Source organism: Leptodactylus fuscus, chromosome 4, assembly GCF_031893055.1.
Source record: "Leptodactylus fuscus isolate aLepFus1 chromosome 4, aLepFus1.hap2, whole genome shotgun sequence".
NCBI classification, from domain to species: Eukaryota; Metazoa; Chordata; class Amphibia; order Anura; family Leptodactylidae; genus Leptodactylus; species Leptodactylus fuscus.
The window spans coordinates 134385978-134411085 of NC_134268.1; the positions used below are offsets into that span (position 1 = coordinate 134385978).

General features: G+C 40.9%; 1 protein-coding gene across 3 annotated transcripts in view; it reads right to left on the bottom strand.

Moving 5' to 3' along the window:
- The window catches only part of TRIO (trio Rho guanine nucleotide exchange factor), a 200143-nt gene that overhangs the window by 44373 nt on the left and 130662 nt on the right, over positions 1-25108 (bottom strand). For all 3 annotated transcript variants that reach the window (XM_075271066.1, XM_075271068.1, XM_075271067.1), the window contains exons 38-45: positions 23034-23126; positions 21657-21805; positions 18281-18347; positions 14122-14225; positions 12020-12089; positions 9730-9819; positions 5339-5431; positions 1517-1567 (exon numbers count right to left, since the gene is read on the bottom strand). In XM_075271066.1, coding sequence (XP_075127167.1) covers positions 1517-1567; positions 5339-5431; positions 9730-9819; positions 12020-12089; positions 14122-14225; positions 18281-18347; positions 21657-21805; positions 23034-23126 — 717 coding nt within the window. The remainder of the gene's footprint in view (positions 1-1516; positions 1568-5338; positions 5432-9729; positions 9820-12019; positions 12090-14121; positions 14226-18280; positions 18348-21656; positions 21806-23033; positions 23127-25108) is intronic.

The window sequence follows — 25108 nt, forward strand, 5'->3', positions numbered from 1 at the left end:
TTTCTAGCATGTTCCGCAAATTCAGTCCTGGGCTGATAGCTTTTACCACTGCCTCGATAATTTCTTCCGGCAGATAGCCTTTCTGCAATCCTGCCTCTATCTGGTGCATCAGGTTTGTGTAAGACAGTTTCTCTTTTTGTTCACGTTCTCCAATCTGTCCCAGGATCTTGAAATCTTTCCTGATGGTGATTTGTGATGCTAGAGAGGTCTGTTGTCTTGACTTCCCTAACCTGGGTGGGCTAAGAGTTCTACTGGGTTCTGCTGCTTGTTCAGGGGTTTTGGTCGATTCTTGCACAGCTCTCTTTAATGCTACCAATTGCTCTTTCAATTCCTGCAGCTCAGTCTGTGGGAGGGATTTCTCCCTCTCAGTGTCCTGCAATGCCTCTTTATACCCCGGTCTCAAGCTGGTGATGAACTTCATTAAATCATTAAGGAATGTGCACAAGACATCCTCCTCCTCACTATCCCCTAGCTCATCCATCTGCTTGTTGATGGCTGTTAAGAGCTGTCTGTGGTTGCATGTCTTAGAGACCTGTTCTTCTGACACTTTCACATGTGCAGCTACAGCACCCAGTTCCTCATAAGTCAATTGAAGGAGCAACTTACTGATGCTGTTAAGTCGTGTCTCAACATCCATAGCTGTCTGTTTGATACTGAGTCTTTAATTGTTGTGGCAGTCTTTACCCAGAATCCCACTGCTGGCAGTCTGATCTTGTCTCTAAATATCCCCGTACGGGCCACCAATGTCGTATGTCCGTCTCACAGCGGGGCGAGGTAGGACATAGTGTATATGAGTTCTTGGATATTAGAGAGCTCAGACGAAGGGACAATCCCAGACAGCAGTTGTTGTTAAGGTTTTACTTCTCTTCTCTTCACACAGTCTCCACAGCTATCACATACAGTACATGAGTCTTTCATAACAGATATCACTGTATACTGGCAGTTGTACTTATCACTGGGAAAGATGGATGTCTCAATCAGTTCTGGCCTTCAGCTGCTCAGCTAAACTCCCTTCTGTTATCACTGTTCTGTTCTACAGTCCAGAGTTTCTAGCTTTGCTTCAGGACCAACATGGTGTCTCTTCCCTTTTCCTATTTACTCTCCTGGATCACTGTCTCCCTCCCAGCACACCCTGCTGTGTCAGTGACCACTTCCTGTGTCTCTTGTTAGAGCTTTAACTCCACAGGTGCTGGATGATTTTACATCATGGCTGCAGTCTGTCTCTACCTGTCACACCATACACTATAATGGGATAGGCATGGTTTCTGCTAGTTTCCACCTGATAGAGCAAAAATGCGGAGAGAAAAAAAGCTGCTTTGCAATTTTCAAGCAGAGAAGGGAACGGAATCCCCATACCAAAAGCCAATGCTAGTGCGAACCCTGCCTAACTGTAGCAGTGTAAAAAGATGCTGCAGATTAAGGACATACACCGCCTGCTGTCAAAACAAAGTATGAGGTCGGTATTAGGTTGACAAAATAGCAATAATCAGGAATAAGATTTACACAAAACAAGTACCTCCAGTTCTGAAACATTCACACAGGCTTTTTTTGAGTACTTCAAAATATCCTAAAATGAAAAAGAAAAAAATATTAACTTAAAATTTGAAATACTGTGTTTGATACAGTACTGTAAGTGATTTCAAGAAACACAAAGCTTACAATATTTCACCCACACATGCTAATAAGCAGTACATAGTAGTATTATGGAGGGGACATGGTAAAACACCCTCATTGATTCTCTCAAATGTCTACCACCACCAAAACCACTTATATGCCTTAGTAGTGACATAATGAATATACCCTTTATTCCATATGCAAATGATGTGTTCGGTTCACTCAGGGTGGGGCCACAGCTGCTGGAGGAACCATTTTCTTGTGCTCATTGCAAATCTCCGTCCATGGGATTTTCAGTCTTTTTGTTTTAGAAGCAGCACTGGGCGGCAACCACAAAAGAAAATGGCTGCTCCAGCGGGTGAAGAATTCATTTGCATATGAAATAAAAGTTTCTCTGCTGAAAAACTGTACTTTGACACAAGAAAAGTATGTCCCCTATGCCAGTATATAAAGGATATAAGAACTGTATGGTGGTAGACTCCTTTTAAGCCTAATAGGGGGCATTTATCAAGCTTCTTGTGCCTATTTTTTTTTTACTAATTTGGTGCCTGTAAGTTTTATGCTGTTTACGTATCATGTGTTTACACTCATTTTGAATGTTTTTTACCCAAGGCTAGTCACTGTATAGTAAAATCGCAATGTATTTGAGGTAAATTTGAACAAGATTGTTATTATGCTCTTGAACTTTTTTTTATTTTTAAGTAAATTAGGTACATAGAAATACACTGCAAAAAAGAGTAAATAATAAATCCCCCCATTGTTTTTTTTTCAGTATTCATAATTGTTTTATACTGCAATGTAGTAAGCTAAGTGATCTGAGAATTTGCTTAAAGGCAGTTTGTCACAAGAACATTATTATTAATTTAACGTGTTTATTTATACAAACTCTTTTGATTTTCTCAGCCAGACGATATCTGCTTAATTATATCTGTGCAATCTGCAACATACGGCGGAATTCCAATACCGACAGTGATCCCAGGCTTGTTAACAGCTCTTTCTGTGACTCGCATTATGCACGTGCACAGTCCACAATCTAGAACTCCAATAGCAGACGGAGATTGCCATAGCGCCCGACAGCAAGGGATGAGCGCTGATTTTAGCACGAGTGGTCTCTGCTCTCCTCTGTGCCTCTATTAATTCAAATCAGGCCCCAAATGCACAGAAGTGTTAGGGTAAGTTCACACAGAGTTTTTTGGTCAGGATTTTGAGGCCGTATCCACCTCAAAATCCTGACCAAAAAGAGGGCTCCCATTGATATCAATGGGAGCCGGTCAGTTCTTTTTTCCGGGAGCCGGTTTGTTCCAGAAAAAGAAGTGAGATGCTCATTCTTTCAGGAGGTTTTGCCTCGCGACATCTGCCTGAAGACACTCCCTCCCGACTAGGCCCATTCATTTGGGACTAATCCCGACTAGAGTGTGACACTGGATGCTGGTGCACTGCATCCAGTATCCAGTCGCAGCTACCCGTATTTTGGACTGGAAACTGAGGCAGCTTCCTCCTCAGGTTCTGGTCCAAAATCCCCGTGTGAACTTACCCTTAGGGATCCAAGTCTAGAACTCTTTTTGTGACCTCTTAATGAGAAACAGATTATGTTTATGGATCTCCAATTACACTGAGCATGCGCAGCTGATGGCCGGGTGCGCTTGTAGGTTTAAGTAGGACGTTGCACATGCTGAATTCATTCTTAAGCACACAGCAGACATCAAAGAAGTACCCTCCAGAGGCTGAGACAATTTTTGGAAGGTAAGACATAAAATCGAAGAGTTCATTTTTTTTACTACATGTTAGATATTTGATCTCCTTGACAAATATAACATGTACAAAGTCAGCAATTTAGGGAATAATTGGGAAAACAGGAGTGTGACATTATGACTATTGCAACATTAGCAAATATATAAAATTAAATGTTATGTATCACTATCATATTGCTGTGTGTGATTCACTCATTATCAATAACATAGCACATGCTCTATGTCACTTTTTTGTATTGCAATACCTGGTAATTGATGGAGTCAAACAAGTCTCTTTTAATCATTTATTTATGTAACAACTATAAGTGGACATGCGCAGTCGGCTCTGCCCAGGCCCGATGCCTGGCAGAGTGAATGAAGAGCCGGAAGACGCCGTGGGGAAGCTGCGTGGAAAAGACTTCTAAAGGTAGGAGAAGAACCAGCATTGATTGGCCGACTGTATAGCATTCGGGCAATCAATGCTGGTTCTGCATCAAACTTTTACGTTCGAATAGCGAGTACTACTCGCTCATCTCTAATAGGGACCTTTGGTTTGTTTGTATCCCACTTGAAAAATGGGAAAACCCCGAAACGCTGTTATAGCATTGTGTGTTTTTACTGATCGCAATAAAGCTATGTGTATTATCGAAACTCGGGAGTTTGTGCGGTGCCTTCATACTGGTGTCTCATCCTACATCCTCTGAGTTACTGAGGCTACGTATCAAAGACATCAGTGCTGGGGCCTGTAATTGGGCCCCAGCAGTGATACAAGACACATTGGCATAATGACATCAACGCACCCCATATAAATATACTCTGGGGTCAGAGGAGAATCCAGAGTATAATAATAGCAACGCAGCAAAGCGCCGAACCTCATGACTATGCGTTGAATTTTGTGGGGTTCACCTGAAGGGATTCTTGGGAGCATTTTATACTTTGTGGAGTCACTGTGGAAAGCATATGATAGTGTGGGGGCCACTATACACCCATATTTTTCTGTGTGGGGGCCTCAGTGGAGCAGATTGTACTGTATGGATGCCAGAGTGGAAAAGACTGTACTGGGCCCTGAGTGACTGACCACCACTTACTTAGACTGTTAGGAGCATGCAGATCAGATATTCCTGGGAGCACGCAGCTGCTAGTATTTTTTCCATGCACTGCTCACTCTCAGTATTCTTGATCACCGCAGTTGTGGCTCCTATAGTTGTATCCATTTCAAGTCTCTGCGATACTGCTGCAGCACAAATAACCCTCACTATCAATGTGAATGTGCTATATGGAGATGTTAGGGGGCCCGAACAAAGTTTGCACTGGGGCCCACAAAACTTTAGTCAGACAGCCACTGATCTGCAAATTATCCCTTATCTTATGGATAGCAGATAACTTACTTTCGTGGGAAAACCCCTTGCCAAAAATGGCAGAGAGCTCTCATCAGTAGAGGATTCCTATACGGAGGCACTGCCTATCACTTCAGTGAATAGCGCTAGAGGCCAGCTCTTTTTGGACTACTGGCGATCTAGTTCCCTCTAAGTCGTGCATATTATTACATAAATTACCTATGTTTTATGCAAGGAAAACAATTATTTTGAAATGAAAGGATCTCTGTTTCCTTCTAGGTTTATATGATCAATGTAGATCTACCTCTGTACAAACTAACTTATGCAGTGTGATGAAACGATGATACATTGCATAGGTTAGATAAATGCCCAAAAGACTACTTTCATGTCTTCTGTGTGAGCACCATGTTGGATTCTTTCACTTGTTTATAATTTTCTTGCGCTCAAGTTTCGATAATATTCTAAAACTGTATCTTCTTTGGTCGGGATATGCTGGTTCACGGTGTCATTGTGTGAGATTGAAGAGACTACAGTGCTTTGGAATTTTTCAGATTATATTGAAATACTATTTTCCTAATTATCAGCAGCATTCTCTTAATACACTGTATATTCTACTTTAATAATGATTAATCTGATACCAGGGTGTGAATTACTTACCTTTAAAAGTAACTGATATTTCATTATTCGTTGCACAGGTTTAATAAGTAAATCTGTTAACTGAATTCGATGGCCCAGGCGTTGTTTCAAGTCCTGAAAGATATTAAAAATTAATACGGTAAAAGCAAAAAAAAAATTAAAATACTGTAATTAAACAAAAAAAATCTAATCACTAGCCTAGCTGTCTTTTCTTTCACCATTTTTTTCTTTGTTAGAATGGTATGGATAGCTTTAGTGGATTACACTGTAAAAATGTAAAAGAAATTCACTGCTTCAATAACCATTTCCCTTACCCTGATGCACTAATGTATTTGCCTGGGAAGGCTGGCAGTGAATGACAGCTGAAATATCACTGTAATTAGGAAGACCAAAAGAGTCTCCTAAGTAGAATATACCACAATAGGGCACAGTCTGCAAGCAAGTCTGATACTCAGACCATTAACATTCCAGTCAGATTTTCATGAACTGTACACTTGAAAAAACCATTTTGCATACACTTTCACAATCCCTGAAATTTAAGTCTAGTATACATTGCCTCCCTCAGGCTGCCTTTCCACAAGCTTACAGTGTAAGTGGCCACAAGAAAACTGCAGCGGGTATGCGCAGTTGGCTCTGCCCGAGGTCCGATGGAAAAGCCGATTGCGCATGCCTAGAAGTTTGAAACCCAAGATGGAAGACGACGCAGAAAGAGGTGTTCCAGACTAAGAGGAGTCACTAGAGATTTCTCTCACGGCATTTGGGATGCCCCCAGTGTTGCGAGAGAACTCCCTTGCATACAGAAGAAAACCGGGATTTCTACCGAACAGTGACAAGTAGAAAGAGAAGACATCTAAAGGTGGGAAAAGAATAGCCTTTCTTAAGGCTATTCCTACGTGTTAGGGAGAAAAAAAATTGGATTCCAATGATTGGATCCCTTTAATGACAGCCGTAAAAAAACAAAACAAAACAAAACAAAAAAAAAAAAAAAAAACCCCGAAAACATTGTTACAACAACCTAATCAAAACATTATATGTACCCCAAAATGGTAGTGGAAGGTACAAAAAATAACCCCTCACACAGCTCGACAGAAAAAAAACAATAAAGAAGTAAAGAATTTTGGAAGGAAGAGACGAAAATATGAAAAAAGTCACCGCAAATTAACGCCCAAATTTACCCGGTGTCAACAAAGGGTTAAAATTCTGCCACAGGTAAAATTCCCAATTACTTATTTCATGTAATTTAGAATATCAGAAGCTTCTAAATCCATGAGATTTTCTGGAATTTTCAAAGTTATAAAAAAGCACAATAATGCTAGGTTTGCACTAGCACTGGTAAAACCAGAATTTTTTTGAACTCACTGTAAAATCCTTTTCTCATTATAGAGACTGGGGAGACAGAGCACCATGCTACAGACCCAGCCACTAGGAGGTTGACACTAGGAGAATGAAAAGCCGTCAGGGTCCACCTTAGGCCTGTACCCTCTGACAGAAACTGTGTTTAGTTAGTTTGTACCGCAGCAAGAGAGAGACACCAAAACTCCCCCAAAAAAGAACACAGAACCAACAACTACCAACATGACGTGAACCTGAAAAAAATCATAGCTCAGGCAGGAACAACAGTAAAAACAAGAGTAGGATCTGTGTTCCCCAGTGAAAACAACAAGAAAAGCATTTAACAGCGAGTACAAAAAAATCCAGTTTTCTCGCTTATTTCACTGGGGAGGGACAGCACCATGGGATGTCCTAAAGCAGTCCCAGAAGGTGGGAATTACACGGCCATGTGAACAACCTAGAGCACAGCCACTTGCAAAACCTCACGACCCAAACTGGCAAGGCAGAGACCACAGAATGGATCTGGTAAAACCTAGTGAAAAAGTGGATGTAGGTCTAGGTGGCAGCCTTGCAGGCCTGGGTGGCAGAAGCCTGATGCCAAACAGCCCAGGAGGCTTCGACCGCTCGTGTGGAGGGAGCAATGACATGGAAAGGATGAGCCATAACCTTAAGCCAATTGGCTTCCTTGATTGCCGAACGAACCCACCGTGAGATAGAATCCTTGGAAGCAGGCAGTCCCTTGAGAGGGGTCTCAGGGTGGACAAAAAAAAAAAGCATTCAAATGATGGAACGGGTCAGTGTGAGACAAATAGACCTGAATTACCTGGATGGCATCCAGGCAGTGAAGAGTATGCTCACGAGGATGATTGGGGTCTAGACAGAAAGATGGCAAGACTAGGTCCTCGAAGATGTGAAAGGAGGAAAGCACCATAAAGCAGAAAGGATAGAGGTGGCCAAAGGACAACATTGTCCTTGTGGAGAACCAGAAAGGGAGAATGCCGGGACAAGGCAGCCAGTACAGAGACCCTGTGGATGGAGGTAATGGCCACAAGGAAGCAACCTTCCAGAACAAAAGGCAAAGAGGAATATCCCACAAAGGCTTGAAGGGGAGAGCCTGAAGCACATGAAGGATGAGGTTAAGATCCTACAGTTTCATGGGTGGATGATAAGTGGGAACATTGTGAGCCACTCCCTGCAGGAAAGTCTTCACCTAAGGCTGGAAGGCCAGGGTCTTCTAAAAAAAGTATTAGAGAGGGCAGAGACTTGTCCTTTAAGAGAAGAAAGACCAAGAGCTTGATCCAGACCAGACTGGAGAAAAGCTAGTATCCTGGGAATAGAAAAGGAGAATGGATGAAAATCGATGCTCTCACACCAGTGATGTGCGATGGTAAATCTTGGATGATTGGGGTTTCGGAGGTTAGAGCATGGTCTGCATAACAGGCTCCAAATGCCCACGGTGCCGTAAAACTTTGGCTTCAACAGCCATGCCATTAAATGCAGCTGAGGTAAAGTGGAGTGGAAGAGCGGTCCTTGAGACAGAAAGTCGACCTGCAAAGAGGCCAAGGAGCGTCCACCAACAGGAAAATGAGATCAGTGTTCAAGGCTCGGCATGGCCAATACACTGGGATGGTTGGAATCCCCTTGGTCTTGTGTTTGCTGGAAACGAAGGGAGAGGAAGAGGGAACAGCTACAGAAGGCAGAAGGGGAGGCAATTACTTAAGGGTCCAGGGACCTGGCCACGAAGGAGGGGACCTTGTGGTTCAGATGGGAGGTGAAGAGGTTGACGTTGGGTGTGCCCCACTGGGAGAACAGCTAGAGGAAGATCTTATTTGTTACAGTGGGTGCACGTATAAGTGCAGGGCAGGGCCAAGGAACAAAGTGGTTCTACATGGGAGGACATGGCAGAATGGGCCCAAAGAAAACTAGGGCTAACCTAGGGGGTTAACCTACAAGGCCACAAGACGCATGTCCAATCGCTACCTGCTGCAGTGGAGGCTGCACAGATAGAGATCCCCAGGTGTTATGTCTCCCCAAGAACAGAAAAGAATCTGTGAGAAGAGCAGCAGGAGCTGCAGAACAGAAAATATACATTTAAATTTTTTCTGAGGAGAGCAGAAGGACCTAACTCAGAGTTTCCCGCCTTCAGGGAATGGAAATAGGAAGGGGACCTTCCCAGAATTGCCCTATTGCCAATGGGAAGGCCCAGGAAGAATTTGGAGGCAAAGGGGTGGGCCAAGTTGTGGCTTAATCCCTGGGACCAAATTAGAAGTCGTGGCCGGCAATAAAGTGGAGGCCGGGCAAGGGCTCTGGAAAACCAGCTAGGGGCCTAATAAACATACAGGAGGGCCAGAAAAGGGACCCCCAAGTAAAATCAAGAGCCCCCCCCCAAAAAAAAAAAATAAAAAAAAAATTCCCAGGTATACCATAGATAGAGGAGATTATTCACTAAAACGAATAGCCCACCATATCAAATACCCAGCATGGCTTAACGAAGGGAGGGGAGAAGCCCTTGAGGTGAGGGTTGGAGAGGTTGAGGGGCCTCCTGGTGGTCAGGTCTATGCCAAGGTGCTATGTGCCCCAGTGAAATAAACGAGTATCAGCAGTTACCCACTGACTATAATGGGGTCTGCCATTAATAAAAATGGAAAGCATCATAGGAAAAAGTCCTCTTTGTAGGAAGTGTCTCTCCATTGATTTTCAATGGTTTCTGTGGCAGTCTGCAACAGACTCTGGCGCAGATGTGAACCCAGCCTAAAACTTGTTTACTCCCTGCACGTTTGACACAGTTAATCCTATTTCTTGTGTCATGTGCTATGTAAAAATCAGAAACAACTTTCTAAAACTATAGTTTGTGGACATGAAATAGACAAGCATATAACATTATATATTATATATGACTTTGATTTTCTTAATATATCTTAACAAAACAGCTACTTATTAACTTGCATGACAGTTCTGTTGTTGTTCAGTGTATTCACCCTACAACATAACCAAAACTTGGTGACAAAATAGACTTTACACTCAAAAATAACAATAGTGAGTAATATAAAATTCAGATCCATTGTACATTTATAACTTACCTCAAAATAAGTATCAATGTATTCTGAAACAATATGCTCAGAATTTGGTTTGTTTTGGCAATAAACTATATACATATGTAATCTTCTTTCCTGCAACAGATTAAAAAGAAATACATTAAAACCATAACAGTATTTCGAGCTATATCAGAATAGCCTAGATGGTGAGCAATTCATTTGAATAACTGTCCTGCTTTTTTCAGTCAACTAGGCAAAATCCAATCTGAATGAATATGCAAGCTAAATAGATAAATTATCAGTGTTACTGAGAGTATAAAATGTAATGTAATATGAAATGTAATAAAATGAACTGGAACTGGGAGGAGAGTATTCCAGCATTGGATGTTTCAGTTGTTCAGCTATTATTTTTGTATACACAGGCCACGAGAAAATGGCTGCTTGCACAGTATTGGAAGTGGCCATTTTCTCATGGCCTGTGGGCATGCGCAGTCTGCTCTGCCTCAGACCCAAGGCCTTACAAGTTACAAGCCACCGCCGGAAAAAGAGGCTGAAGATGACGCTGCTGAAGAAGAGGAGGCGGCGCTGGAGAGAGAGTTCTCTCGCAGTATTGGGGACGCCCCCAGTGCTGTCTGAGTGCTGGGGCCCGTCCCCAGTGCTGCGAGAGAGCTCATTAACATACCGACAAGAACCGGGATTGTAGGCGAACGGCAGTGTGGAGAAGACGTCGAAAGGTAGGAGACAAATAGCCTTTCTTAAGGCTATTCAGACGTGGTACTTAGAAAAAAAATCATGTCTGAGTGATAAGGATCCCTTTAATGGTGTCCTTCACCTCTTTGTGCTGTGGTGCAATTAATGGACTCCTGTCACCTTTACTACGTACCTTTTGGATATCAGAGTTCTACATACAACATGGATCTGTATTCCACTAGGATTGTATTATTTTATAGTCTTAACACTATTGATATATATGTTTTGAATGTATATTTATTTATATATAATATAATATATATATTTACTTAGATTGTATTTTTGTATAGTTACTAATAAACCCTATTGCAGGGGTCAGCAACCCCCGACACGGCAGTCCAAGTGCTTGATGGGGCAGAATTTAGACAAACCAATCCAGTAGTTTTGTTTGGACCAAACACGGATGAAATGAAACTACTTTTATTATACTCTAGGGTCTCTTCAGACCCCAGAGTATTATAAGCAGAGGCACAGGAGAGGTGATCATACCTAAAACACAATGTTGCTCACCTCTACAGAGAAACTCCGTGTTCTCTTCGGCGCTTCTGCCCAACGTCAGAGACCACTGATAGGGCCTCGGGGATACATTGGCGTTATGACGCATAATGACACCGACGTGATCTCTGTGACCCATTCAGCAGTTGTTGACTTCAGGCAAAAGCACCAAAGAGAACAGGGAGTTGCAGCAGAGGACAAGTAAGGAATTGTTTTTTAATGTTTGATCATCATCCCCGGGCTTCTACTTATTATATGCTTGGTTCTGATGAGACCCCATAGTATAACATTAGCTAGTGAGTGGCGAACCCCATACATTTCGGGTTAGGGTAAACCTGAAATTTTTGGAAAATTCATTGGAATACTATACTGTCTGGAGGGGCCAGTATGGGACATCATACTATGTGGAGAGGCCACTATGGGACATAACACGTGGCGGGGCCGCTATGGGACATTACACTATGTGGAGGAGCTGCTACGGGTCATTGTACTGTGTGAAGGGCCACTATGGGAAACCTCTGCAAACTTTCTGCGCAAAGCACTTTTCCGTCTGCGTGGGGAGCCACATGGGGCCTTAGCCTAAAGGGGTTGTCCAGTTTCATCAAATATTTCATTAATATGTTACTGATTGTATACTGAAAATACTTAATGTATCAATTCAACACTGTTTTCTGAAAGCCCCCTGTGATCTCTGAGCATTATTTACATGTCATCTCCCCTCCACTTCCTGGTTTCAATGCCAAGTTGGTGGGTGGACTTAGTATATATATTGTACAGCTCATGACCGTGTACTTGAGATTTACATACAGAGATAACAGAACTGAATAAACAATGTTTTAGCCTTCATCAGGGCTCAGAGGTTATTTTCAGGACTATTAGCTTATTAGCTTTCAATCACACTGAATAGAAGAGAATAGAGGTAAACCCAGACAGTCCACCACTGTAGATGTAAATATATCTTTAGCTGTACCTGACAAATAGAGCAAGATAAATAAAACAATACATTGGGTAAAACACACACTGGAGATGGGAATATCTCTTTTATCTCAAATTTTCTAGTGGAATTGACAAATTGATTTTATATACTTACGTGTTTCACGATTAAAGGTGCTAGCCTTTCGGGCTCTCCCAAACATTTCTCTAATTCTCCCATAAAGAACCTGCAGGCAAGCAAAGTGTACTGTTATAACATGTAGCAATAAGGCAACTTTTATAATATATGAACGGTTTAGGAATACCATACTACTGACAAATTATTCTTCGGGCTTTTGTCCCTGCTTTAGTCCCGTAACCAAATCTGTTGTGTTGCACATGCAGATTTATTTTTGACAGTATACCTATGAATAGGGTTTGGGGACACTCGTCCACATTAGGGAGAGCGTGTGCCTACATAGGCAGTACGGAGACTTACAAGTCATTCCTGCTCCACTAGGGATTATGGGTAAAAAATATGCAAATCATTCTCCTGGATGGAATTAGGAGAACAGAGTGCACTCTGTACACCACCCTATAGAGGGCAGCATCCTTAACATCATGATGTTAAGGATGCTGCCCTCTATAGGGTGGTGTACAGAGTGCACTCTGTTCTCCTAATTCCATCCAGGAGAATAGATTTGCATATTTTTTACCCATAATCCCTAGCGGAGCAGGAATGACTTGTAAGTCTCCGTACTGCCTATGTAGGCACACGCTCTCCCTAATGTGGACGAGTGTCCCCAAACCCTGGCCTATAGTCTCTCACTCTGCCAAATCAGTATCCCTACGCTATGCTGAGGATGGCCCAATAGGCCGAAACAGCGCTGTCCATGGCTGGGAATCTGTTCCTTTTGGGACAGAAATACTGATTTGGCAATTAAATCCACATTATGATTAAAAGACTTTATAACTGAGTCGTTCATGATGTTAAGGATGCTGCCCTCTATAGGGTGGTGTACAGAGTGCACTCTGTTCTCCTAATTCCATCCAGGAGAATAGATTTGCATATTTTTTACCTATGAATAGTCATTCAGTTGTCAAATAATACCATTATATAAGTACCAAAAAATACCATCATTAGCGCATTACCATCACATTCCTACAATAGTAGTTTGTCAGTAGTCAGCTTAACATAAGGTCCCCTGATGAGTGGCACGACTCTGTGCCAGGAAACGCGTAGGAACATCTAGGGTCTTGCCATAGGGACAGTTTGGGACTGCCCTTGTTAGGGCGGGAGTCAATTGGGGGTCAGGGTGTATCGGCAGGTTAAGACCAGGAACTTTTTGATCCTCCTGTGTTATGCCCGGCACCACTTCCTGACTCCTACCCACAACCTTTGGTAAGACCATTTCATATTACATTACATCAGGCTGACTGTAAGGAATATTTATGGTCACCATGTGTAATTATAAATCCTTTTTTATATTGTAAGGTGTTGTGAAGCTCAGTAGGATACATGAGCACATGTCACTGTCACTTCCTTTAGGAAGTTTTTAGCTATTTTTGTCCGTCGACACAGTTTTAGCACAATATTATTAAACGTTAAGTTTTAAATTGCATCAGTGCAGTTGTTAATGTTAAACATTTCTGTTGCACACCATGGGCCTCCAGTTATACCCTTGGGGGATGTGTTTTTAGCTCGTTATTTTGCTTTTTTCTTGTGATCCTACTATGTACCTGTTGTTGTTTTTTACTTTGCTGGAGGGAGCTCTTCTCCCCCAGAAGCCATACACACAGCAGCAATAGATCACTGTAGCAGGTATGGTCCTTATGCTGCACAGTGATGAGCTCCGCCTCCTGTGCCTTCTTCACCATTCTCATTGGTGGGCAGAGATGGTAGCAAGAGAAGAGGGAGCATCTTATGATGCTGTAGCAGAACTCTTAAAAGGAGACTCCACTTTATGCCACAATCTACTTCATTAATGGGAGTCTCCCACTGATGACACTTATCCAACCATTTGGACCCAAACCTGAATACAAGAACACAGGAAACAACAGTGCCGATGTGAATGGTGGTGTGCATATATGACCTTCTCTCTATTCATTTCTATAGGACTGATAGAGGTGGTCAGAAAAAAATGTTTGAAGCTTCATTCACATACGACACTCAGTAAACCCTCATTCTCCTCACTGCTGAGGGTCCCAGTGTTCAGTTTACCAGGAGAAAAACAAATAAGTAATATTAAATAATAAAAAATATATATAATATATACATACTCTCTGTGCCAGTCATAAATTTGATGAATATTTCCAAAAATAATTTTATCCTTTCCTTTCATGTCATCTGGAACACCATCCTCCTTCATAAGTGCCATATACCCCTGCAGCGGATTACAAAAACAAAATTTGTTACATTTTACAATACACTACTACTTTACATCAAACCAGAGGTCACACTACATTTTTTTTCTGGAAGAGTATAAGTAGAGTACAGAGTTTGCATTAACGGTAATAAATTATATTGGAATAATAATGCTAAAAGGTTTCTAATTAATCAGGAAAAACACATATATATTATACAGAGTTCCACGTATAAATTGAGAATTTAGGGGTTTTATTTTTATGGCATTCACTGTGATGTAAACATGACGTATTCCTTTTTAGGATCGGTGTTTGTTTTTGCTGGAGAAGATGTAGTTTATATTTATCTCATTCAAGGAGCATCTGATGTCTTGATCATTTTAAAAAAAAAAATTATGTAATTTTTGGGGGAGGCAAAACTGCGATTTGGCCATTTTGATCTTTGTTTATACCACTATTATTACAGTCCTTTGCTGTCATCTCTCACAGGATTAAACTTTTTCTTGCTGAGGACATAGCTCTACGTCCTCCCAGGTTGGCACTTCTTTAGCCGAGGATGTAGCCACTATATCCTTTCTTCTAATGGGGATATCTCTGGACTCCTTTGAGCTATGAAGATACTTTTAGATTTATTTTAAAGATGAGAATCTCATCTTTAAAATGATACCAAAGTGTTCATGTTAACCCTTACAGTGTCGAAGCGATTCACTGTTGAAAACTCTATTCTATTTTATCTATATACACACACACTGTCTACACCTTAAGCTATTGTTTTAAATGTATTTTGTATATGAATGTGAGACTGATCATGAGTTTTAGGTGTAATTATGTGTTTTAATGCATTTTTGGGGAGCTCCGACACCTGGCACCCCCACTAATCAGCTGTTCTCATCAGTTTATACACAGAAAATGAAACAAGAAGTAGGCAGCTCTGTGTTGTGTGTAGTGGTCAGACCAGGTTACTGCAGTTCAGCTTCAATTTATGTGAATGATAGTAGAACTGCAGTAACTTCTCAGCTGCAGAGAACAGCAGGATCAGGGGGGTGCAGGGTATCACACCCCAACAGATCTGATATTAATGACCTATCTTTCGGTCAACAATATATTTATACCAGAAAACCAACTTAATTCTGCAGCCATTTCTGCATATAAGTACCAGCACAGCATATGCTTTAGACTCTGGGGTCTGTATTAACCACTGCACCTCATATTTTGCCATACTAATAAGATAAAAAGTCTGTACTCAGTTTGATTACCTAAATGTTCCAACTATTCAATTGTTCACTGTGTGTCATTATATTTGAGAAATCTGTAACTTCACACAAAGGAGGTACATTCTGTATTGTATTCTAGATGAATCATGACGGGACCAAACCACATTTTGAATTGAAACATGGTAGGCATGATCTAAAAACCACTTCTTCCATTTTATCTAAAACAAAACATAAATTCAATGTCTAAATAAAAAAGTAAAGCTACACTTGTATAAAAAAAAATAATGTATATACAGCAATTTATTAATACAGTATATACATCTTCTCATCTAGGAAAATGTGAGACCAAGAGCTGGATAGATGATAAATGTTCTAAGTAAACATATTTGTTAAAGTGGATAGCAGGTATCCAGTTACTGAGTAGAAACAGCAGTATGAATCTAAATTTACCTAAAAGTGCATCAGAAAAGAGCCCATCATTCAGAGCTGCCTGTGGTCTACCTATAGCATTTACTGTACATGTAAAACATAAAATTCTACTGTATGTTCCCTCCAGGACAGGCACAAGGTTTTCATTTAAAGAGGACCTTTTATGTCCTCCTGCACGTGCAGTTTTATATACTGCTAGAAAGCCGACAGTGTGCTGAATACAGTGCACTGTCGACTTTTCCGTCATGTGCCCCCAGGCTAGAAATATCGGTGCTATTAATTTCGGCACCAATCTCTGCCCAATGTCAGAAGGGCATTCCTGACTGTTTAGCTGGGCTGTGAGAAACACCCCCTGACAGTACGCATCCATAGTCCTGTATTGTCAAGAGTGGTGTTCCTTACCACCCAACAATGGCGCTGAGCTGTGAGGAACGCTCCCCCCAGTACAAGTCTATGGACAAGTATTGTTAGGAAGGAAGCTCCCTACAGCCCAGCTAGAATGTCAGGTGAAACTAACGGCACCGTTATCTCCAGAATGCAGTATCAGCAAAATAGATGAGATTGCAACAAATTCAGTATGTCAATGTCTGCTGTGGATTTTCACCACATATTTCACTTATTTCAATCTAGATAACAAATTCACAGCAAAATCCAGACGTTAGACATGCAGAATTTGCTGCCTGTTTGCTGTGGATATTTTCAATGTGTGTGTACCTGGAAGGCTGGCATATCTTTCTGAGCCAAAGCCAGAAATTAATCTAAAAGGATGAAAACATGTAAATCATCTTTTTTGTTGTTGTTGTTTTTCGCTTCCTTTTGCATATAAAGGAATAGCTCTTTAACGCTAAAATCTGCATGTGTAATTTCAACATCAGAATATAAACACTCTTCTACTTCAACTAGTGGTTTAATAGAAATATTTTAAGGAATTGTTGTACAGGCTGGTACTTTTTATATAAAGTGGGACTAGTGCATCAAAAGCAAACCTATCTTAAAACGTCCTTTAAAAGGAACTTTCAAGACCTCTACCAATCCTAGTAGAGATGAGCGAATAGTATTAGAAACTCTAGTTTCGAATACCTCGCTCCGATAGGAATGAATGGAAGTGGCCGAACACCAAGGAGTTAAGCGCCGACCGTTTCCATTCATTCCTACGGAGCGAGATATTCAAAACTAGAGTTTCAAATACTATTTGCTCAGCTCTAAATCCTAGTTATTAGCATTTGTTAAAGGACCCAACTGACTCCAGCACCGTTCAAATTTTCTCTCTAGCCTCCACTGTTCCAGAAAACCAAGCGCCGTTAGTATTAGGGCTATTTAAAGGGGCTCTATCATTAGAATTTGTCCATTAGAGATATGCATATGCCTGAATAGCCTTTAAAAAGGCTATTCAGGTGCCGCTAATCGTTTTTTTTCCAAGACTCCCCCATTTTTATTACATATGGTAAAACCGCTATGTAAATGAGCCCCTCTGTGCACCTTGGGCGTTCCCCTAAGCCTCCATGTACTCCCAGCGTCATACCTTGCTCCCACCCACCTCTGTTGTTTGTACTCTAATTAGTCCTCCTCCTCCCTGCTAGTAACCGCCTCCAGAGTCTGTCTTCTCGAACATAGGGAATTGAAATCTTGGGCGAGTGCTACTGCTCATGCTCGCGTGTCCATTTTCTTGTAGAGAGCTGCATGACCATACTGCGCATGCGCAGCATACTCGAGTAGTTCTCAGTAGCAAAGTTCCCCTGAGAACTACACAAGCGAGCTGCGCATGCACAGTGCAATCGCGCAGTTCTCTACAAGAAAATGGCACATGAGCAAGCGCAGTAGTGCTCTGAAGGGAGCGTTACTGTGCATGCCCAAGATTTCAATTTTCTATGCTCGAGAAGACAGACGCTGGAGGCGGTTACTAGCAGGGAGGAGGAGGGCTAATTAGAGCACAAGCAACAGAGGTGGGCGGTAGGAAGGTATGACGCTGGGAGTACATGGAGGCACCCTATGCTGCTTTCTTCATGCTATTTTCTGATTTTATTTTACATATCAATGACTGTTATAACTAGTTGCTGTAATTCTATAAATTCCATTGAAACTAAAGGTGTTGCCCCACTATGTTCACTAATCCCCTATGCAGAGGGCAGGGGATAAGTGTCTGATTACTGGCGACTCAATTGCCAGGTTCCCCAGTGATCAGTATTACGGCAAGTCCCCCTTAGGCCTCCTTGAAAATGGAGCACCAGAGCACTTGCGTGATTGAAGATCTATTCACTACTATGGGGCTACTGGAACAGCTTGTTATGGTGGATTGTTCAACAAGGCTGTTATGTGCATTGTTATACCAGTTTCCGTACATAATCATATTTTCGTACTTTACTTCATGGGAAATATTTTGTATTCAAAAACACTTTTGGAAAATGAAATGAAAATGTATATTTCTAAATTACCTCAACCACATAACCAAGGTCCTTCACATAATTCCGTTCTGTATCGACTAATTCCTGCAACACATAACTGAGAAAGAGACTTGACTTTAATCACCCAGAATATAACAAAAGCATAAAAATATGTAAAAAAAATTCTATTTAATAAATACCACCATAAACCTCTTAGTTTCATGGTTTTATTTCTATTGATGTCTGAAATTAAAGGTAGCCATATGCATAAAAACGATCTGCTAAATAAAAAGTGAGGGGAGAGTATGACAATTATATCCTCCATAATCTGTGAGTAATGTATGCATTATTATTATTAATTTGTAAGTTAACACGGCCAGGTTGTAGTCAGTAAGCATGTGACACGAAACATGTTGGTTGGGCCAACATCCACACGTGGACAAAATTGTTGGTACCCCTCGTTTAATGAAAGAAAAACCCACAATGAAATAACTTAAATCTGACAAAAGTAATAAATAAAAATTCTATGAAAATGAACAAATGAAAGTCAGACATTGCTTTTCAACCATGCTTCAACAGAATTTTTGTAAAAATAAAACTCATGAAACAGGCCTGGACAGAAATGATGGTCCCCTTAACTTAATATTGGCTCACTCCTCATGTGCAAACTGCTCTAGTTGTCTCGGGTTTGAATGGTGCCTTTTCCAGCTCCTCCCAAAGATGCTCAATAGGATTTATGTCAGGGCTTATAGAAGGCCACTTCAGAATACTCCAATGTTTTCCTTTTAGCCATTCTTGGGTGTTTTTAGCTGTGTGTTTTTGGTCATTAACATGTTGCAAGACTCATGACCTGCAAATGAGACCAAGCTTTCTGACACTGGGCAGAACGTTTCTCTCTAGAGGCCCTTGATAGTCTTGAGATTTCATTGTACTCTGCACAGATTCAAGACACCCTGTGCCAGATGCAGCAAAGCAGCCACAGAACATAGCAGAGCCTTCTCCATGTTTCACAGTAGGTACAGTGTTCTTTTCAAGATATGTCTCATTTTTCCATCTGTGAACATAGAGCTGATGTGCCTTGCCAAAGAGTTTGATTTTTGTCTCATCTGTCCATAAGACATTCTTCCAGAAGCTTGGTGGCTTGTCAGCCTGAACTTTGGCATATTCCAGTTTGTCAGACTCAAGTTGTGATTTGTGATCTGTCAACTGTGACCGTTGTGGATTTTTCTTTAATTAAATAAAGGATACCAACAATTTTGTCCATGTGTGTAAGTGGTTAATGTATTTATATGTAGTTTTGAATCCTAGTATAGCTGCATTGATAAACTGCTCCTCTATACTAAACTGGTGTTCACTAAATGCCAGTGCTTAGGGCAGCATGAGATCATTTCAACACTGATCTCTGAGGTTGTAAAGTATTACAACAACATTGGCAGATTTTTATCACTTGGGATATAAAATAAAAATTTCTTCTATTGGAGGACTGCAAGCAGCAATCTGGTCACCGAGAGAAGAGTAACCGATACAGAAAAAGTTTAAGGGAAAACTGCATAAATTTCATGACTTTTCATCATAAATGGCTTTGGCACATTGTTCATTATTTTCACTATAAAATATCAATATTTGCCTACTATAAATGCAGAAATTCAATCAAAAGATGAAAAACTGGCAAGGGTGGACAACCTGGATACAAACACAGCTGATCATCTGCTTGTGCACTAATATGCATTTTTCTATAAAAACTATAATGCTGATCTCTAACCCTTGGGATAAACTAGAACGCTCAGCCAGCCCCTCATCAAACATCAGTGTCTGATCTCACAAATGCTCTTTTGCTCTCAAAAAATCTCAGACATACTCTAAATTCTTGTAGGAAGCTTTCACACAACACAGAAAGCTGATACAGCTGCAAAGGGAGGAGAAACTCTACATTAAGGCTAAGGCCACACTTTGCAGAAATGCAGCTTTTCAGAGGTTTTTCAGCCCCAATTCAAATTTTCATACTGATGATCCACCTACTGGATAGATCGGTAATAGGTGAGGCCCGAGTATCGGAAGCTTATCTGGAAGCTGCTAGTGGTCTTTGACAGGTGACATACTTTGTGACCTATCCTGTGGATAGATCATAAGTATGAAAATTCAATTTGGGGCCAGAAAACCCATTTAATTTGTTTATGAATTTAGAATGGTAGGTTATAAAAAAAAATAAAAAATCTTGTAGGTGTCCCAATAATTTTGTCCATATAGTTTATGTGGCCAAAAAATTTTGGAGCATGTTTTGTGAAATTGTGCCCATTTGGTTAAAACAACATTTGTAAAGTCAGGCAATGATGCTGGATAAGAATGTCTGTCACATAATTGGACGTCCATTTCATCAGATGGGATAGAGGTCAGAGTTGTATTCTTCCACACAAAACTTGTCAAATGATGTCTTTAAGGACTTTACTTTGTGCACATGGTCACAGGCACGCTGGAAGAGGAAAGAGCTTTCACCAAACTGTTACCACAAAGTTAGCTGCAAGCAGTTCTTAAGCTGTAACCTTGTCTTCAAATGTTGAAAACAGTCTTATAACATTATTTCTCCTCCAATATCTCCACCAAATTAAACAGTTGGAGCTATGCATTTCGGCAGTAGGTAGCATACCTGGGACATCTGAAAACCCAAAATTCATCCAGCAAACTGCCAGGCAGTAAAATGTCAGTCATCAGTATAGAGGACATGATTCCACTGATCAAGAGTCCAGTGGTCGTGTACTTTACACCATTCCAGCATATCATAGTTTATGGGAATCTTACAACTTCCGAATATGTGCATTGTCAGTGTGCTGGCTGTTTTTTTTCTCGGCTTGCACAGTGACACTATGGCCCCATGGAAAACTCAGGGTAGGTTCTATTAATGTCCGTTTTGTTGCCTGGGCTCAGCACAGCCAATAAATGGGTCCCTGGAATCTTGTACAAGACACTGACATCATCAATGTGCTACCTGTGCCATTCAGACATGGAATCAGCTCTTGCACATGGTTGTGTGCATTAGGCCTTAGATTTGGGGGCAGATGTAGCAGATCAAAAATTGAACAACTGTTGCTAGTTGGATGACTGAGATTGGGCCACAAATTTGGCTAATTGTGCCATTTCCCACTGCATTTTAGGCAGAATAGTATAACCATAAAAGGATGATTATTACATTGCTTCATCCTTTGTAGCCACAAATATGTTTCTGCTCAAAGTAAAGGCCCCTACATACCACGAAGGGAGTCATTATCAACCTGAGAAACTCTCTTGAATGTACAAGGTATCTATCTATATACAGATACTGCTGAGAATCTGTATTATTGTAATGAACACACAGGTTTTAATCACTATCAATCTGTACATGATGAAAAATTTTGAATGAAATAAAATTTATAACGAAGTTAAGATTCCTTACTGTCGTCTCTTTAGAGAGCTGGACTTCTTTTCTTCCATTTCCTCAATTGGGGATGCTGAAGACAGTAGAGATGTATCTGAAGGGTTAAAAGAGGGACTACTGCTATCACCTTGGTCTACTTGAAGAAAACTTGGACGGTCTTCCAAAGCCTGAAAATCCCAATATTAAATAACAGCTATTGAAACATTTCTAGTATAGATCTAAAGATTACTTCTACATATGTTCACTGATAAAGCTCTTTACGATCCCCATCTTATTAACAGTAACATTTATTTGGGTGCTGTGGCAACTCACTATTTCAGAACTGCAAGCCCCATCTCTTTTACGGTCTCTGAAAGATATAACTAAGACCCACCAGCTCCTTATTCCTGAGGGTGTCAAACTGTTTCATGTTCTGCAAGGGCATTTCTCTTATATATATCGCCAGCTAACAAATTCTACAGACTTCAATATGCAATCTAGGTAAATGTACATTACTATAGGTTGGTTTCTTTGCATGTCAAATTACAAAAGCACTATAGGGGAATGTGTAACAGGATGGAACAGTTATTCAAAGGATTTTTTTTTTTTTTGTAAATAAACCTTTATAATTACCTATAGAACAGTTTTGATAAGTCCCATCAGACACTTTCCTACTCCCTGGTGCTCATTGTGCCTACGCAGTTCTTTACTGAAACCGGGGAAGTCCACCTTCACTACACATGTACTGATCATGGGCACTGAAGTCAAAGTGTTCAGTGAAGAGCTGCGCAAATGCTGGGACAAAAGAGCAGGCAAATAATGTGTTTTTATCTTGGCCTTGGATAGTATTACCTTGGCCTTGCATAGCAAGGAAGCCGGTGTTCTTGCAAAGAAAGCATTTTTTTTCTGCTTTTTCATTGGTGCCTCCATTACTGCAATATTAACTTTTTTTCTTATATGCTAATGGTCTGTTTGGTGCAATGAAGCTACCACCCTGCTATGATTGACTGGTTCAAGCAGAGAACATGTCAATGACAGCAGGAACGGAGGGACTGAGTGATGGAAAGCACAATTCTTTAATGCGATGAAAGCATTGGTTATAAACTTATCTGATCCCGATCGCTCAACCCTACTCATGACATCATTGCACTGCTATCATGGCAGTACAGTTTTCAGCAGAGGATTAGTAGAGGACTGCAAGGGATCTCTGTAAGTAAATTAAACTGTGGAAGCAAATACAGCTACATGACATTTGGCCAGGGCTGAGTTTTAAGGTTTTTGCCTGTAGTGACTAACAGTTTCGCATTCCATGACTTAATAGTGTATTGTTCCTGTAACCAATGACAGTGGCAGACCCGCTATGTAACAGTCTCATTCTGCTTACATAAACCTTGGAAAACAAATTTCATTGATTACCATTTTGCTTTTAACAAGTTCTTCTATAGCACTGACAAGTTCAGCAGCACTTGGAGTTTCAGAACTAGTTGGACGCGCCAGCAACCTAGATGTCTGAAGAAAAACAAAACAAAAAACAAAGCAGAAAAAGTTCTTTTAAACTCTTTCCTAGATATTGAATGCATAATGAAATAAAATTAGCCGTTATAATTCTCTCAGGAGTTTAAAGGAATCCTATCATTCACACACTATTTTTTCTAGGTACCACATCAGAATAGCCTTAAGAAAGGCTATTCGTCTCCTATCTTTCGTGGTCTTCTCGGTGCCACCATTCGCCTACAATCCCGGTTCTTTTCGGTATGCAAATTGGCTCTCTCGCAGCACTGGGGGCGTCCCCAATGCTGCGAAAGAACTCTCTCCAGCGCCGCCTCCATCTTCGTCAGGAGAGTGCTCTTCTGCCTCTCTTTCCGGCGGTGGCTTGTAACTTCTAGGCCTCGGGCAGAGCAGACTGAGCATGCCCAATGGCCGGTACAATACTGTGCAAGTGGCCATTTTCTCGTGGCCTGTGGGCATGCGCAGATTGCTCTGCCCGAGGCCAAGAAGTTAGAGGCCACCGCTGGAAGAAGAGGCTGAAGAGGACACTCCTGATAAAGATGTAGGCGGTACTGGAGAGAGTTATCTCGCAGCATTGGGGACACCCCAAGTGCTGTCTGAGCGCTGGGGCCAGCCCCCAGTGCTGCAAAAGAGCTCATTTGCATACCAACAAGAACCGGGATTGTAGGTGAAAGGCGGCACAAAGAAGACAACAAAAGGTAGGAGACGAATAGCCTTTCTTAAGTCTATTCCGATGTGGTACCTAGAAAAAATTGTGTGTGAATGATAGGATCCCTTTAAGCAAATACATTTTTCTATATTATATTGTATACTTCAAAAATTGTTGTGTGTTATAAATTTCAACTTATGCAGTGAAACCTCTTTGAACTGACCACCCAAATTGGCACGGAATGGTTTTCAATAGGGGTTGGGCCACTCAATGAGTCAGCATGCAAATAATGATGAAAGAGCCAAATATTATGTACATTATGCTTAATTATATTGAACAAAACCAGATATAACATCAGTAAGTCTTAAAGAACTAGGCCTAGACTTGAATTATTAAAACAGTCATCGTACTGTACACGTGTTACTCTAATTGAAGTACATAAACATAGGGGGCCCCAACTCTTACTCTTCTGGTGTCCTGCAGATTTCCTATTTCAAGAGATGTTATCATTATCAAGGTTCCCAGCATAGCTTTCTTCTTATTCTTAGTTGCTTTAATAGCTTTACCTCTCATTCCTGATCACCTCAATATCTATTTAAATAGTGGTCCGTAGCGTAGTTCCCCTCTTATTCCTTTTTCCTCAACATGATATCCCTTAAGATCATAATCCTCTTACTGCCTGATCCAACACATTATTCATTTAAACCTTGGTCTTCAGCATAATTCCCCCCTCCTGGACCCCAGCATGGCTACCCTCATTTCCTGCTGGATCCCTCAGCTAAGTTTAGTAATAAAGTTTATCAATTGTAGAAAATGCAGCGGCAAGCTTTATTTTTCCCTGCAAGTCCCTCAAATTGATGGCATTTCCTTAGGAGTTGTGTAAAATTAGGAAAATATGGCTACTTTATACTGGTTCAATACATTTTTGTTAATTTTTCAAAAGATTTACATATGTAACATACAAAAGAAATATCTGAAATCAGTGTAAAGTACAAGCATAAAAGCGAGGTATCAATGTAAATCCTCAAAAAAAAACAAAGAAAAAAACATAAGTAAGAGCTGTAGAACGTGCAGTTAGTCGAAAACATTGGTGTGGGTATACTTCTTGTTCGCAAGTGTTGTTAAGAAAAGACAAGGAAAGAGGGAAACTACAAAAGGCGACAAGGTGTTAGGGCGGGTTCACACCAGCGCCCGATCTCTCGGGAGAAGACGGAAATCTGCTTTCAGTGTCCGCCAGTGAGTGTTTTCTGCTCTCCGCGACAAAAGTTTTTTTTTTTTGTTTTGTTTTTTTTTAACTGCACACAAAATCCTGCATGTCAGACTTTGTGTCCGG